General features: G+C 44.4%; 1 protein-coding gene across 10 annotated transcripts in view; it reads right to left on the reverse strand.

Moving 5' to 3' along the window:
• Nucleotides 1-9,044: 9,044 nt before the first annotated feature.
• Nucleotides 9,045-14,186, reverse strand: part of MGA (MAX dimerization protein MGA) — a 64,471-nt gene continuing 59,329 nt past the window's right edge. For all 10 annotated transcript variants that reach the window (XM_051791938.1, XM_051791936.1, XM_051791942.1 and 7 more), the window contains one exon: nucleotides 9,045-13,624. In XM_051791938.1, coding sequence (XP_051647898.1) covers nucleotides 12,327-13,624 — 1,298 coding nt within the window. In that variant the 3' untranslated portion in view covers nucleotides 9,045-12,326. The remainder of the gene's footprint in view (nucleotides 13,625-14,186) is intronic.

Genomic DNA, 14,186 nt, shown 5'->3' on the forward strand with positions numbered 1-14,186 from the left:
GACCCCTACTGCTCCTGTTTTACCAGTTTGTTTGCAATTAGCCCGTACTTTTGTAATTGACCTAAATAAGCCTGTTTGTTTCATTCTCCTTCATCCCATGCCTTATGTTTCCAGAGAGCAGTAATTAATAAGAACACTGTGGCATGAATATCTTCTGCAAACCCAGAGCAGGCAGTGCCCTGGCTGGAGTTAGCCTTATTCTTGATGACCCTCAGCAAGCTGACAGTGTAAACCAGAACTCAGCCAGCTATGGGGTTTGCTCTGAGAAAAAGACAGCATGACAGACCTTACAGCTTGATGGTGTTGTACAGCTGTCTGGCGTCCGAAGATGCCTTTTATTATTACTACTGTTAGCAAAATTAAAGAACTAGAGCAAAACTGTGAGTGAGCAAGCAAATATGTGAGTCTCTCTGACGACAAGTGATGTCAAAGCATTATATCGCAAGCCATGAAATCCTCCCATTTGTATCAGTTTTTGCAGCTGCTCACTATGTCTCCCACAATTGCACTTACCACGTTGATGATGTTCTAATTTTCCTCTCCTGTCATGAGGTCTGAAGTATGAATGCTGGAAAATCAAATGCATCAGAGCATGCAAGTTATCACACTCTCTCTCTTATGTTGTTGGGCAACACTCAGCTGGCCAGTTTTGCCACTGAGTTTGCCTCAATTTCCCCATTTCTTCTTATGAAGTCCTGCCTAGAGGGTGACATCTCATTAATGTTGCCTTTCCTTGCACTGCTTTTTGCCTTTTACATCCTTAAAAGTCAAAAGCAGACATCAAAACAAAACTTTGCAAGAGAGTTTTTTCCAAAACTTCCTGCTGTGTCCCAGACCCTCCCATAGAGATGTTTTGCTGCTTCCCACTGGGGTGTCCATCTCTATGCCCCCCTTTTGCAGACAGGGCTGCATCAGGGTCTGCGTGTCAGATTGGTACAGAGGTCAGTGCTAAGTCCCCAGGGGTTGTTACAGGGCAGGTAAAGGAGAGCTTAGCACTGTGGCATCCCTGGGTGCCGAGCTCCATCCTCTCACTCCAGAGATGCTGAAGGGAGGCCCAAGGGATGAAATGCAAACTAATATCATGCTGTTTGGAAACCCAATAACAGAAATGCTGGCACTGCATCTATTTGTGTTTTTCCTGACCCATTGCCGGTATCCTGCCCAGCCCTACCTAGAAGTGTGCAGTTGATACCAGTCCCTTTGCTTGTGCTTGGTTCCCTAGAGAGACTCTCTGAGAGGCATTTGGGAAGTGTCAAGAGGCGAAGCACATTTCTGTCCCAGAGGAGACTGTCTACCAAGCAGGAGATGGCATGGAGATAGGCACAAAAAGAGCTGTGGCACTTGGTTGTGGAGCTGGGGTTTTCCAACAAGCCTAAATTTGGTACATAACCCCAACGTCATTTCCTTGAGATGTAGGGCTACAAACTACCATACACCCCTTTTTTAAAATCCCTGTATGTTCAACCCCTGGCTCCTTGACACAGACTTTGAGAGCCAGGTTTCCCCCTTCCTCTGTAACATACCTTGGCTTGCAGAATTCGCCATGCAGAATGAAATCTGACCTTTCCACTACCCATGGCAACCATAATTCAATTAAACCAGACAAAGCTTGGACAGCAGTTGGTCCTTGGACAGGACATGGTGTACTAAATATGATACCAGCAGGAGAAGAGTGAAACACAAAACTCACAAAACAATCCAGTTAAAAGAGAATTGGCAAGTGGGTGCCCTTCAGGACAAGGACACACACAAACACACGTGTTCTCTCCTTTCTTTAGTCCAGCGCACTTTACATAGATGACAACAAATAGGAAGGACGGAGATTAATGGCAACATTTGTGTGCTTGTAAGTGTATCCGAAGAGCAGTCAAGCGCACATTTTAATTGTATGGATGGATATATTTGTTCCCATTGCTAATGTGCAGATACCGGTCTGACTAGGGATGCTTTCCTAAAGCAATGCCAACGTGGGCCGAAAACAAATGCCACGTACAAGGAAACACAGACCATTAGTCATCTGGCAAAATGACTGACTGAGAGAGATATATAAAAGTATAACCAGGTCTTAAGCTCACAGGAGAAACTCTTCAGACATCATGGTGATAAGCTTATCACCATGTCATCAAAAACCTCAGCAGATAAGAGAATGCTAGATAGCAGTGTGGCCTGAGCTAGCATGTTCATAAGCAATGAAGTAAGGTGCAGCTTGCACTGCAGTCAGAGAAAGAAATCAAAGTGGAAGTGAAATTCCTCTTCTGGATACACTCATAGTGGTGAAAAGTAGAAAACACAGTGAATAAACATCAAAGACACAGGAAACTCAAATATTATTTTCAGAACGATGGAATTAGGAAGGCTAGAAGGCTGGTAATAACAGCCTAGAAGTGTTGCCCAGGGAGGAGGCACCATCTCCATCCCTTGAGGTTTTTAAGTCCTGGATGGAGAAAGACCTTATCAGCCTGGTTTGATATCATTAATGACCATGCCTGGGCAGGAGAGTGGACTACAGATCTCCAGAGGTCCCTTCCCACTTAAATTTTCCTACGATCTTCTGAGCGCCTATGATTTGGCATACAGAGAAGGCAACTACTGACATTGCCATGACAACAAACTGGGTTTGTGCTGGTGTTGCAGCTTCCCACAAAGAGAAGAGTGCACGCTTCCTTGAGAGAAATGCTCGCAAAAAATCCAAGATTTATAGTACTAGCTTTATTCAAGATTTGCTTTCAATCTAATGGAAGAATTAATAGGTTATCAGCTTGTCGCACAGTTCCTTTCTGCTTAGTTTCAGGGTTTTTTTCTAAGATAGAGATGAAAAAATTACATGCAATCTTGTAAAAAGAAGACAATTACATCCTCCCCCTTGGGGAGACAACCAAAATGGCTTCAGCAAATACTCCCAGTGCTGGTGGGAGGCAGCCAGTCAGCAGCCCAGGTTGGCTGCATGTGGCTCACCACAGCCAGCCCAGGGATGTAAAACGTACTCCTTCACCATTTGCCCTGTGGTCTTCCTAAGTAAAAGCACATGAAGCAAAATGCTTCCAATGTTTTGCTTAAATACTGCAAATGAAATCTCAACTGCAGTAACTGGGAGCTGAAAACAGGCAAGTTGGAGGCAGTGGTGCTCCTGTGACAGGGCATCACCCCTGCGGCGAGCAGTGCCGGGGAGCCCACGCGGGGTTTTACTTACGGGAGGCACACGGCACTACACTGACCGGCTCCAAAGTCCGTGCGGGCTCCTGAGTCGGCAGACAGAGGATGGGGATGCATGACTCTGCCACCACAGCTTCTGCCCCAGCAAATGCCCACTGGGGATCTTGGAGACATGAGGGCATCAGGGCCCAAGCACGATGCAGCTGCAGCGACGGCTCCCTGTCCAGCCGCAGCAGGGGCTTTGCTTTCTGCCATGCCTGGGTGCCGGCAGCACGCAGAACAGTTCCAGAGGCAGAGGACTGCTCGGTTTCCCACACGCTTTCCATTTGCACTGCCTGCCTCTCAGCCAGAGTCAAGGATCCAGCTCCTTGGGACCCACCTGCAGCCAGGAATAACTTCTGACTCGGTGCAATTTTAATAGGTCACCAAAGCTGCTGGCTTTTCCCTTTGGCAGTCATGCTTCTCTTCTTCACCCTATGAAAATCAGGTTTTCTTTCAAACGTGAATGTGCCCCTTGTAAGCTGATCTGCAATATAATTATTTTCTGCCTTGCTCAGCAAAGTTTGTGAAACCGGACATTTTCCCCGACAAAGCCAGACAATGAGGCCTTGTCTACACTGGAGCACAGTAGTAACAATTCCCACTGTGGCTGCCATCAGTTCAGCTTGCCTGGTGGGAGCCGTTTATTAAAATTTCTTCCTGAAGACTAAGCTTCCCGGTTCAAGTTGATTGCCCCATATATCAGAACCACAAAACATTTGTGGGGTGAGACTTTTTTTGCCATGGACATTCAAAAGCTGAGGAAACAAATTCAAAGCTTTGCAAAAGCAGTCATGAGCTGCAAGTCTGCTTGAGCCATTTCTTAAAACCAAAGAGTCATTGTAATCTAGAAGTGAGAGCACTGGTTAGGGAGCAGAAGTTAATCATTATTATAGCAAAAGATTTGCCAGCACTTCCTTTTTTTGTCATGCTTTTGCAGCCAGTCACTTTAATGCAAGTTAAAACACAATCACATCAGATCTACATCATTTAAAAAGGTATCAAGATAACCAGAACAGGAAAATCCTACTACTGTGTTATCCATCTCCTGTGTGGAAATGTTCACATGTGTTTTAAGTCTGCTGAAGCTTGGCCCATCTGAATTTATCCAGCCCCATAACCTGTCCCCATATCAGAGAGGACCTAGTGGGGGTCAGTGGGCCCCACCACCGCCTCCCACATAGCCCAAACCCAGTGAACTTCAGCCAAGCCAACAGCTGCCCTCCCCCTGCATCCAAGGGGCTTGTGCTGTGGGGGCTCCCACCAGCCTTCCATCCACCCTTGTGTCCTGCTCCCCCACAGGGCTGACTCGATGGGGGGGATCCTTGTCCAGACCCTGCTGCCTTTACAAGGCTGAGCATACAAAACATGGCTCCAGCCAGGCCCCTAAGGGACACTAATAGTTGATCAAATCATGTTCTACTTCAGTTACATAATGTTTTATAGTAAAGTCCAGGTCCAGCATGTCTCAGAAATAAGGCACAGCATTAGCTCACACCTTTTCAAAGCTCAGTGCTTAGGCAGGGACAGACAAAGGTGTCTAACCAAGAGCTGTGCCCCCATGGGGAAGGGGTGGGGGCCAAGGGCTCATAGCCAAGGACAGCACAGCTTCATCTGTGCCAAGCAACAAGCAGCTCCTGCAGGAAGAGGCACCTTTAGCTGCTGTTTACCCAAACAGCTCTGGGCTTCATTTATACCAAAAGAAACCAGACACCTGCCCTCCACTGGGCTTTTTCCTTCAGAAGAAAAGCAACTCAGTAAGGAATTCCAGGATCCCTTTAAAAATTTTACTGCTGTTTTAAAACACCTTAGGTTGGAAGATGTTGTGTGAATAAAAGAGTACAGCTGGCAAGTCCTCAGCCATACAGAGGGCAGAGCAAGCCAGATGGAAGCAGAAGGGAGCAGAGGGATTGGCATGACACTGCTGCTCAGGTGACCCCTGATTGTGCAGATGCAAACGGGGGTGGAGAGATGTGCATTTGCTGGCTGCTGCAGGATTAAGGCATGCTAGGCAGCTCCTGAAGGAAACCAGGATATAACTGGATAGATAGAGAATACATAGGAGTTGGTGCTATGGATACGCTGTTTGCAGCTTACTGGATAACTATATCTCCACTTACCAGGACCAACAGGGCTCTGCTGTAGCCCTGTCACACTGGGAGACTGCCCCAGTCTTGCTCTGAGAAGAAAACTCAGTATGTGCTTAGCAGTTGTCTTAGTGTCAGAAGGCGAGTGCAGCCACAAGCCTGGGCTTTGAGGAGCCCAGGTGTGTGTGTGTGCATCATGGCAGGCCAGGGTGGAGTGTGGGAAGCAGCAGGGTCTGAGCCCCTTCTCTTTACACAGAGGATGGGGCTCAGAGGTCCAGGCCTGAGCAGGCAGAAGGACTGATGGAAGAAGGGGAAAAAGAGGAGCACCTGACCCTCAGGCCGAGAGCAGCTTGTGCAGCTCCTGCAAGGGGGTCTGGCACACAGGGTACCATGGAGGCAGCGGTACCATGTGTGGTCCAAGAGCTGGCAGCAGCTTCTCCAGTTGCTTCTGCCAAACTACCCCATCAGCTACAGCACAGAGCCACCCTTCTCCTACTGCTGCAGGAAATCCTGGCCAGGCATTGAACTGGAGGCTACAGCAGCACGTGCTGCTGCAACAGCCATTCTCAGTCCTTCAGTGGAACAGCAGTGTGCTGTTCTAAAAACACCTGTAAAGCTCTTACTGTCCTGCTAATTAATGGGCTTCTTGTTAAACAGAACAGTCAAGTAGCTACAAATCAAACAAGTCTTGCTCATATTTTTGCACTGCAGAAGGTCCAGGGGAAGGGCAGGGGTCATCAGTCATCCCATCCACATAGGCTGAAAACACATTGTGCTATTCCATAAACCAATGAGCTTGTGTCACGCATTCATCCTCCCTTTTAGTTTTTTCTGTAGATTGGATCCAGCACAATTTAGAAACCAAACTCTGGCCCTTTTTTTTCAAGATGACTGGTAATAACACTGGGGTTATTTCACATTTTTTGTCTAGTAACCATGAAAGACCACTAGATCCCAAGATCCAGGGATCCAAAGTCCATTTTCCAGGTCCAGTGGCACCTCAGCAGCATAAAGTGTTTTATATCCTTGCAGTGCTCAGGAGCCTCAGCTGTGAACTGGAGCTCACTGCGAACATAAGCTCTGCAGACCCACGTCAGCCTACAGACCTTGCCTAAAAGTTTTGTGCCCGTATAGCTCCGTGCACTGGAGAAGCCGGGGCAGAGCTGCAGTTCTGCACGTCTCCCTGCTCGGCAGTGAGTGGATCTGCCCCAGCAGGCCTGAGGTTTGTCCAGAGGGACAGACCGGGAAGAGCCAGGCAAGCTGTTTCATACAGCTGTTGCCTAAGGAGTTAATCGCTGCTGAAAGCCACTAAAAATGGCACACAGCTTATGTTTGTGTATCTTTTTTTAGCTGCTCTTTAATTGCCTGGTTTCAGCCCACGAGGCACAGCACGCTGTGGTGCTTCCCAGGGGCACCACTCTGCGCTGCATGGGGGAACTACAGGGAGCCCTGGGCTAGCCAGAGAGAGGAAAGGAAGTCAAATGCAGGCAGGAAAGCCCCTCTCCTGCTCCTCCGAGCTGACAGAGGACAAACTGATCCCTGTTCACACCCATGTAGTTTTGACTGGGGTCAGACATGCATGGCTGCCCACTGATCACACCCCCTTCACATCCACATCTCACACAGGCAGGGGATCCTGGTCCAGCCAGCTGTTACTCCCATGCTGAGACCTGAGGAGCAAAGTGTGCAGGGACGGCTGGTTAAAATGTCACCTCCACTTTGATTTCCAGCATCTGCTTTTCACCAGAAGAGAGCCAGGGCCAACAGCTGTAACCTCGAGGAACTAGAGTCCTGTACACTGACAGTCCTACCAAAAACTGAAACTCTTATAAGAGCCAGATGAACCAGGTAAGTGGTTCCAGTTATGGAATCATTAAAGAAAGGAGAGGTCTTTGCTTGTGCTTTGTATCACAGGAATCCTGCTGCCAGCAAGGGGCTGTTAGAGAGCAGCCCCACCGAAACAGGGGACAGCAGGGGCATCCCTGCACCAACACAGGTCAGACACTCCAGGCTGCTGGATGGATGCACAAGCGGACTACTGACACAACCATAGGTCCTGGAGGCCTCACTGGTGACAGGATGTGCTTGTACTGATGAATGTGCTGGAAGCTGTGGGACTGGAAGCCTGGGGCAGAAGACCTTCCAGTTGCTTGAAATACTGTACAGGACGTTTGTGCTGGCAGCCTGCGAGGCGAGGCCCAGGTGGCTGGTGAGGAGGACAGACTGAGGCTTTTATCTTCATCAGAAAGGACTCTCAGACAAGTGGAGACTCTAAACCTTCCTAGGAGTAGAATTCTGTTTCAGAATGAAGAGGGGGACACCTCCAAAAGAGCTCTCACCTATCACGGGCCTCCAACTCCCAAGAGACACAACATGGCCAACAAGGGTTGTTGCTATCTGAGGCAACACAATATCCAAATTAACAGGAATAACCAAGTATACAGTGGTGTAATGATGCCTTCTTGGTCCATAGCAGCAGTTAAAAGGGCAAATAGACACTGAGCTTAAGTGATAACAAATGGCATCACAATTCCTCTACTACCATGACCCCAAATGACAGTGATTAATTTAGATTCCATTCATTGCTAATTATGGACAAACTGGTCCTGCACATTTTTGGGTTGCATTTATGGACTTAAATCTGGCTTTAGAATCAGTTACTGCAAAGCTCCCTGTAACTTTTCATAGTCGACGGAGCTTATTTGTACCATCATCTGTATTTCCAAGAACACAATGAATATGCTGGAAAACACAGGTCCCCAGCACAGATCATGAGACTCTATTGGAAAGTTTTTTCCATTGCAAGCCTGACTGGATGTACCTTATGCTTATATTCCTTTCTATTCCAAGAAGTAACTTTACTCCTTAAAATAAGGAGTAGTGGGATGAGGCCTTGCTGAAGGGTTTCATCAGAAGTTTTCAAAAATATATTGACTCCGTCACCTATTTTTATTCATTTTCTCCTGTGAAATCTGATCTTCCTCTTTAAAAAACAATAAATTCTGCAGTATCTCTTCTCAGGTCTGTACCTCAGACCTCAGGTCTGTGACTTGCTCATTTATACATGTTTACTATATAACAGAAAATAAAAAAACCCCTCAAAACACTCCCCCCCCAAACAAAAAAACCCCCCACATTTCCAAGTGTGTTATCTCCCACTTAATGGACATAAAAGCAATAGACAGTGACTCATTACAAGCATTTTATCTATTTCTTCTTACAAAGCCTCTCCTCTAACACTTCATTTGAAGGCAGATCTGCAGACCTGTTCCCATTAGGACAGCTCTGGCATTGAACTTCTCTAAAGGAAACCGATACAAAGGATAAATCCAAGTTTGGGGTTAAGGGAGGGCATCTGGAGAGTGCTTTTATGTGCATTTAATCTTTCAGCTGTTGGGGTTTTTTTCTTTTATGCCATGATCAAATATTAAGCCCCTTGGCTTCCTGCTCAGGATGCACCTTGGTGAAAATAAAGCCCTTCAGTTCCTTTTCTGAATTCAGCAAGTCAAAACCTCTTCTTACAAACAATGATATTTCCTGCATACTGCTCAAGACTAAAGGGAGAAATCTCCTCCGAACTGTCTGATCACTTGAACCAAAACACAGATGTTTGTGCTGCCAAAACTTCTGCCTGAGAGCATACCTGTGTGTCACTTGCTCAGCTCCAGTGCCACGTGTCACCAACAGCACCAACAGTGCCACATGTCACCAACACCACATCATTTCTGCTCCCTCTCCCTCCCTGTAACAAACTTTCAAAGCCAGTTTCTAGTCGACCTTGATTGGTTTATTTTAGTTTTACACTTTGTCCCTCACATACAGTTAAGTGTCTTGTACTGTTAGATTTCTACAAAAATATCAATTTTTCAAAAGCAAAAAAAAAGGGAAAGATATATTTTAATATATAAAAGGAAAAAAGCTAAATCTGACATTTCATTATATTCTTAAAAACATTCCAGTCTATTTACAGATGTGTAAAAAACAAAGAAAATCTCCAGGTCTCTTGGTGTAGTGAGAGCGTGCGCCTTGCAGGGGTTTCCTTTGTTCTCTTGATTCCAAAGTCTTCTCAGTAGGTGCCATATTCTATGATTATTGCCACAAATGATAGCATATATAATTTTTAAAAGGTTTGGGAGCTTAAGGGAAGAGCAAAAGAAAGTCATCATTTAAATTCATAGCAAAATATTCATAGCAAAAAATACATGGGACAGTGAAATAAGTAAAAACTGAGAGCATTTTGAACATGCTTTGTTGACTGGTAGAACCCATTCATAGATCCTTCTTGGAACTGCACCAACTACCACCTTTTGCAGCCAAATTGGGGGGCTCTCCTTAGTTAATTTAGTAATCACATTCAGGGGCCCAAAATTTTTGCTGTCACCTTTACACAGTACATTTTTATTGCAGTAAAGTGTTACTTAGTGCCCAATGCCAAGCAATAAATTTGTCACCTTTACACAGTACATTTTTATTGCAGTAAAGTTACTTAGTGCCCAATGCCAAGCAGTAAATACATCCAGGGATTTTACACTATGTGATAATGAACAGAACATCCTCAAAAGTACAGCATTTGTTTTAGATCATGTTTGATCAATTATCATGGTAAGTTACAGCCTTCTCTGTCCCAGAGAAAGCACACAATTCTGTGTGCTAATTAAAATCGGCTATTTGGAACCATAAAAGGGTGAGGTACAGAAAGAGGGGTCAGTGATTAGGAATTTGAAAGGAATCACAGCACAGGTCTGGATGCTGTTTCTCACACAGGAGGAATAAAATCTACTGGCAAAACAAACTGCCGCAAGTAAAAAAATAAGCAACTTCAGCCTATTGGAAATGCTCAGAAGCAGATTCCCAGATAAATAACATTTAAGTCTGATGTAGTGCTAGTAAATTACTTTAGTTACTCCAGATTTCTACTGGTTTAAAATAAGGTTAAAATTCCTTAATAATAAGCAAGGTATGTAAAAGTACTTCCTGGGAATGTAAATCCCCTTTCCTAAGGCATTCAGTGACAACTGTAAGACCCTGCAGGACTCTCATAATGACCTAAACTCTCTTTTCCAAATCACTAATACAGGACTTGTACCAAATATTAAATAATAAATATGCAAAAGGCAACAGAGAGTTGTATGTAACTGCTTTATAACACACTGTTTAGAATGGCCAAGTGAAGAACCTTTTTTATGTAGTCTCTGGAGTAACTTTATGCATACTGAGCTTGAAGGGCTTCTCTCCTACAAGCTCTCCTATATAAGCTAATAAAAGATAAGGAAACACCCAAGATATGTGTATTCCCTGATGGATCTAATGTAGACATGGATCCAGAAAATGCAGCTTACTGAACAGGGCATATGTTTGCTCTGAGTACAAACACTGCTCCCTAACTGTGGAAGAACATCACTCACAACACCTGCGCAACCTCAGTGCTGGAAAGATGAAATTCCCGTATTACTGCATCACCAAAGATGGGGCATTTGGAGGGTGGGGGGGATTCCAGCTGCTGGTGCTGGAACAACATGGAATTACATTCCTAAACATAAAGCAAAATGCACCATCAAATTCTGTATAATTTTCAATTTTCATGGCAACATTTTTTACCTTTTTGGAGCAGTTAAGAAGCCCCCCAAGCACACCATATTTACAAACCTGATAGGAAAAGATTGTGTTTACACTCATTAACAAATCCTCTCTCCTAGGCTGAAAACTTCATTTGTCAAGAAAATTATGAAAACAGAAATTGTGTACAAAAATATAAATATCTTTACAGTCTGCAGGCCCTTCATATCCAACAGTTGAGCAGTGAAGAGCATCTACAGGTTATTGAGTAAGCAGTGGTAGAGAAGAATAAAAAATACATCTCATGATTCAATACTGCCCTATTTCCCTGGTAATGAGCATTTTTGTTGACTTTTTTTGCTATACACAGCTTGTGCAAATGCAGTGAGAAACCTCTGAGTACCTTTCCTGAATTCATAAAGAAATGAAAGGTTTGAAAAGCTATACACATATTTTCATATTTACATTCACATATACACCTTGCTCACTTATGCTAGGCTACAACAGTCCTGAAAGTGTTCTGTATTTTTCTGAAGCAACACTTGGTATCAACACTCCTAGCCACCACATACATCTTGAATAATGACAGAAAGAAAAAAAACAGGAACTGGGAAAACACTCAAGCTACTTCAGCATTGTATTTAAAGATGTAGCAATGGGGTGTCCACATTTTCTTTCAACTCTCTGTAGTTTTTCCTTACAGATGTCCATCAAAGGAGGGAGTACTTGTCTGGGAGCAGGAGGTGAAAGTGAGGGCAGTTTTATTGAAGTTAACATACTGTCCTACTTCTAATTACACTGGGAAATATATTTTTCTTCCTCAAGCAGTGAGAGTTACAGACATTTATTAAAATTTTCTGTGCATAAGCTCCTAAAACTAATATCTGCTAGAGAACTATCTAGCACCAAAGAAAAAAATCCTTTGCACTTCAGCCCTCTGCACAGTCTGATTTCCCTTCCGCTCAACAACTTAGAGAGTAACTGCAACCTGATTTCTGCACCTTTTTCATATTCTGCAAATACTAAAACCACCAAATGTGAACAATGCCATTTCTGCATAGATAATTTACACGGTACAAAAACATGTAATCCAGATTTTTTTCCCCAACAAGTAAGTCAGCTGCCTCCCTACTAGAGAGAGAGAAAAAAATCTCTTTCAACAGCCTCAGTTTCTCAGTCCTTTGAAAAACTATTTCTGTGAAGGATCCAATTTTGGGAGGATACCATGTGCCCAGCAATGGTTATAGATCAACTTATTTGTTTTGAGAAAGGGAAGGAGAACCCCCAGAATAAAACAGTGAGGTAAAAACACATCAACATGCTGAAGTTTCATAATACTTATCTCTCAGTTTGGGGCCTGCCCCTCAGATGAACAGAGTGTTGATGCCTACAGAAAACAAGTGTTGCCGGCAATGGAGGCTGCTGAACAATGACTCTGGCTCACACTGCTCCACATCTCCATCCCAGTCTCTGATAAAAAAAACCCTTCATTTATTTGCCTGCTGAATTTGAAGGCAAGATCCCAGCAGTATTCAATTTCGTAGCCACAGGTGCTAATGTGGGCATCACTTTGTTATCCTGTCCTTCTTGAAGAGTTGCAGGTAATGAAGTTTTTACCCCAGGTGCCAGTTTTCCAACTACAGGTGCCAATAAGGGCATCACTTTATTACTCTGCCCTTCTGAGTCCACTGGCAGACTTGCCACTTTTAAACCCAGTGGTGCCAGCTTGGGCATGGGCCTCCACGAAGTTTCAGCATTACTGGCTTCTGGATTAGCTTTCATCTGCAAAACTGGTGGAGTCACATTAGTGGTATCTGACAAGGTTGTTACAGTTTTGCCATTCCCACCACTGGTTACAGAGAGATTAGAAAGTGGATTCTTCATTTCAGCACCTATCACTATCTTTAAGACATCTGCTTCAGTTGAAGGCTCCCCGGAGATCTTGTCCCCATCACTAAGGTCATCATCTTCCAGGTGCAGCAAGAGAGGGCTTAAAGAGCCACCACCCTCTGGAACTTCAGAAAGGTCCTTAAAACTGCCTCCCAAATGACCAAACTGGAAGGAAGACCCATCTGCAGCAGAGAGATCACTGGCTGTTCCCCGACGAGCCTCTGTATCTTTACGGGAGAAATCTGAGTTGAGAGTGGTGGGCAGTTCTGACATAGCTGAAGCATCGTCGTTCAGCTGCTGATTGAGGAAGGCGATCTCATTGAGCAGCGAAGTGAGGGTTTCATCAGTGTCATCACTTTCCTCAATGCTGCTCAGTATCTCACTTGTATCCAGGTCTGCTTCCTCCATTGCAGATGCTACTTTCCTCAATTCCATTTCTATCCTGGAATCTTTGATCTGCAGCTTACGGAATGGCATTTCTTTAGATTTTAATCTTTCTCCTCCAGGATCACTGTCTTTCCTCCTGGCTTGGCTTCCTACAAACTCACCAGTGCAGAGCTTTTTGCTGAACGATTCTGAAGGTTCTTTTGTACGTGGTATGTTCCGGAGTTGTGGAAGGCTATCTTTATTTTCAAAGAAAACTTTTGTAGGACCTGTGGCATTTCTTCCATCTCCACCACTGTCTCCTGGACATGGTTTGACTGTTTCTTCTGAAAGGATGCTATCACTCTTCCTAGTTTCAAGAGGTGCTACAGCCAAAGATTTCTCAGAAGCTGGAGTACCTGCAGCTGTTGTCATACTAGAATTTTTGTTTCGGTTCAGGTTTAGATTCATGCTTGCCTCAGCAGCCAGTGATGTTACATTAACAATCTTTGGCATCATGAATGAATCTTCGCTTTCTGCAAAACCACAAAAAGCAGCATCCATCAGGATACATGTTAACTGCAAGGTAATTCCTAGTTAAATATAATTTGCCTACTTTCAGGTTGTCCTCAAGTAAACTGCTATTCACAATTTAAACTGATTACACAGGTTTGGTCAAGTGACGCTTTAACACAGCGACAACTTAATTTTCAACTTGTAGAACAAGACCAAGCTCCACAGCACTTCCTGCCCAGTCCCGTCCTTCAGCAGCCTGGCACAATGCAACTAACAACTAACTGTAATGGTTAAAAAGTTCTGATGGTGATGCACAAGGAAAAGAGAATGACGATCTTCCCTCTGTTTTTTCATGCTTTGCTTTTATGCTCACATCTTGCAGTACTGATTTTGTGCACTACAGAGGAATTTCAGGGACTAAACAATTACTTATTTTCTGCCTCCAAGGAGTGTTATTAGCACTCAGATTTTTCCCAGCCCCAAATATGAAATGAACTTTCCTTTTTCATTGTGACCAAGCGACTACAGTCAAGCAGAAAGTAGGTGGCTTGATTTAAACACAACAGACAGCAAGCAGCACAC

This window comes from Manacus candei, unplaced genomic scaffold (assembly GCF_025592945.1).
Source record: "Manacus candei isolate 608988 ecotype Guabito, Panama unplaced genomic scaffold, ASM2559294v1 h1tg000033l, whole genome shotgun sequence".
Taxonomy (NCBI): domain Eukaryota; kingdom Metazoa; phylum Chordata; class Aves; order Passeriformes; family Pipridae; genus Manacus; species Manacus candei.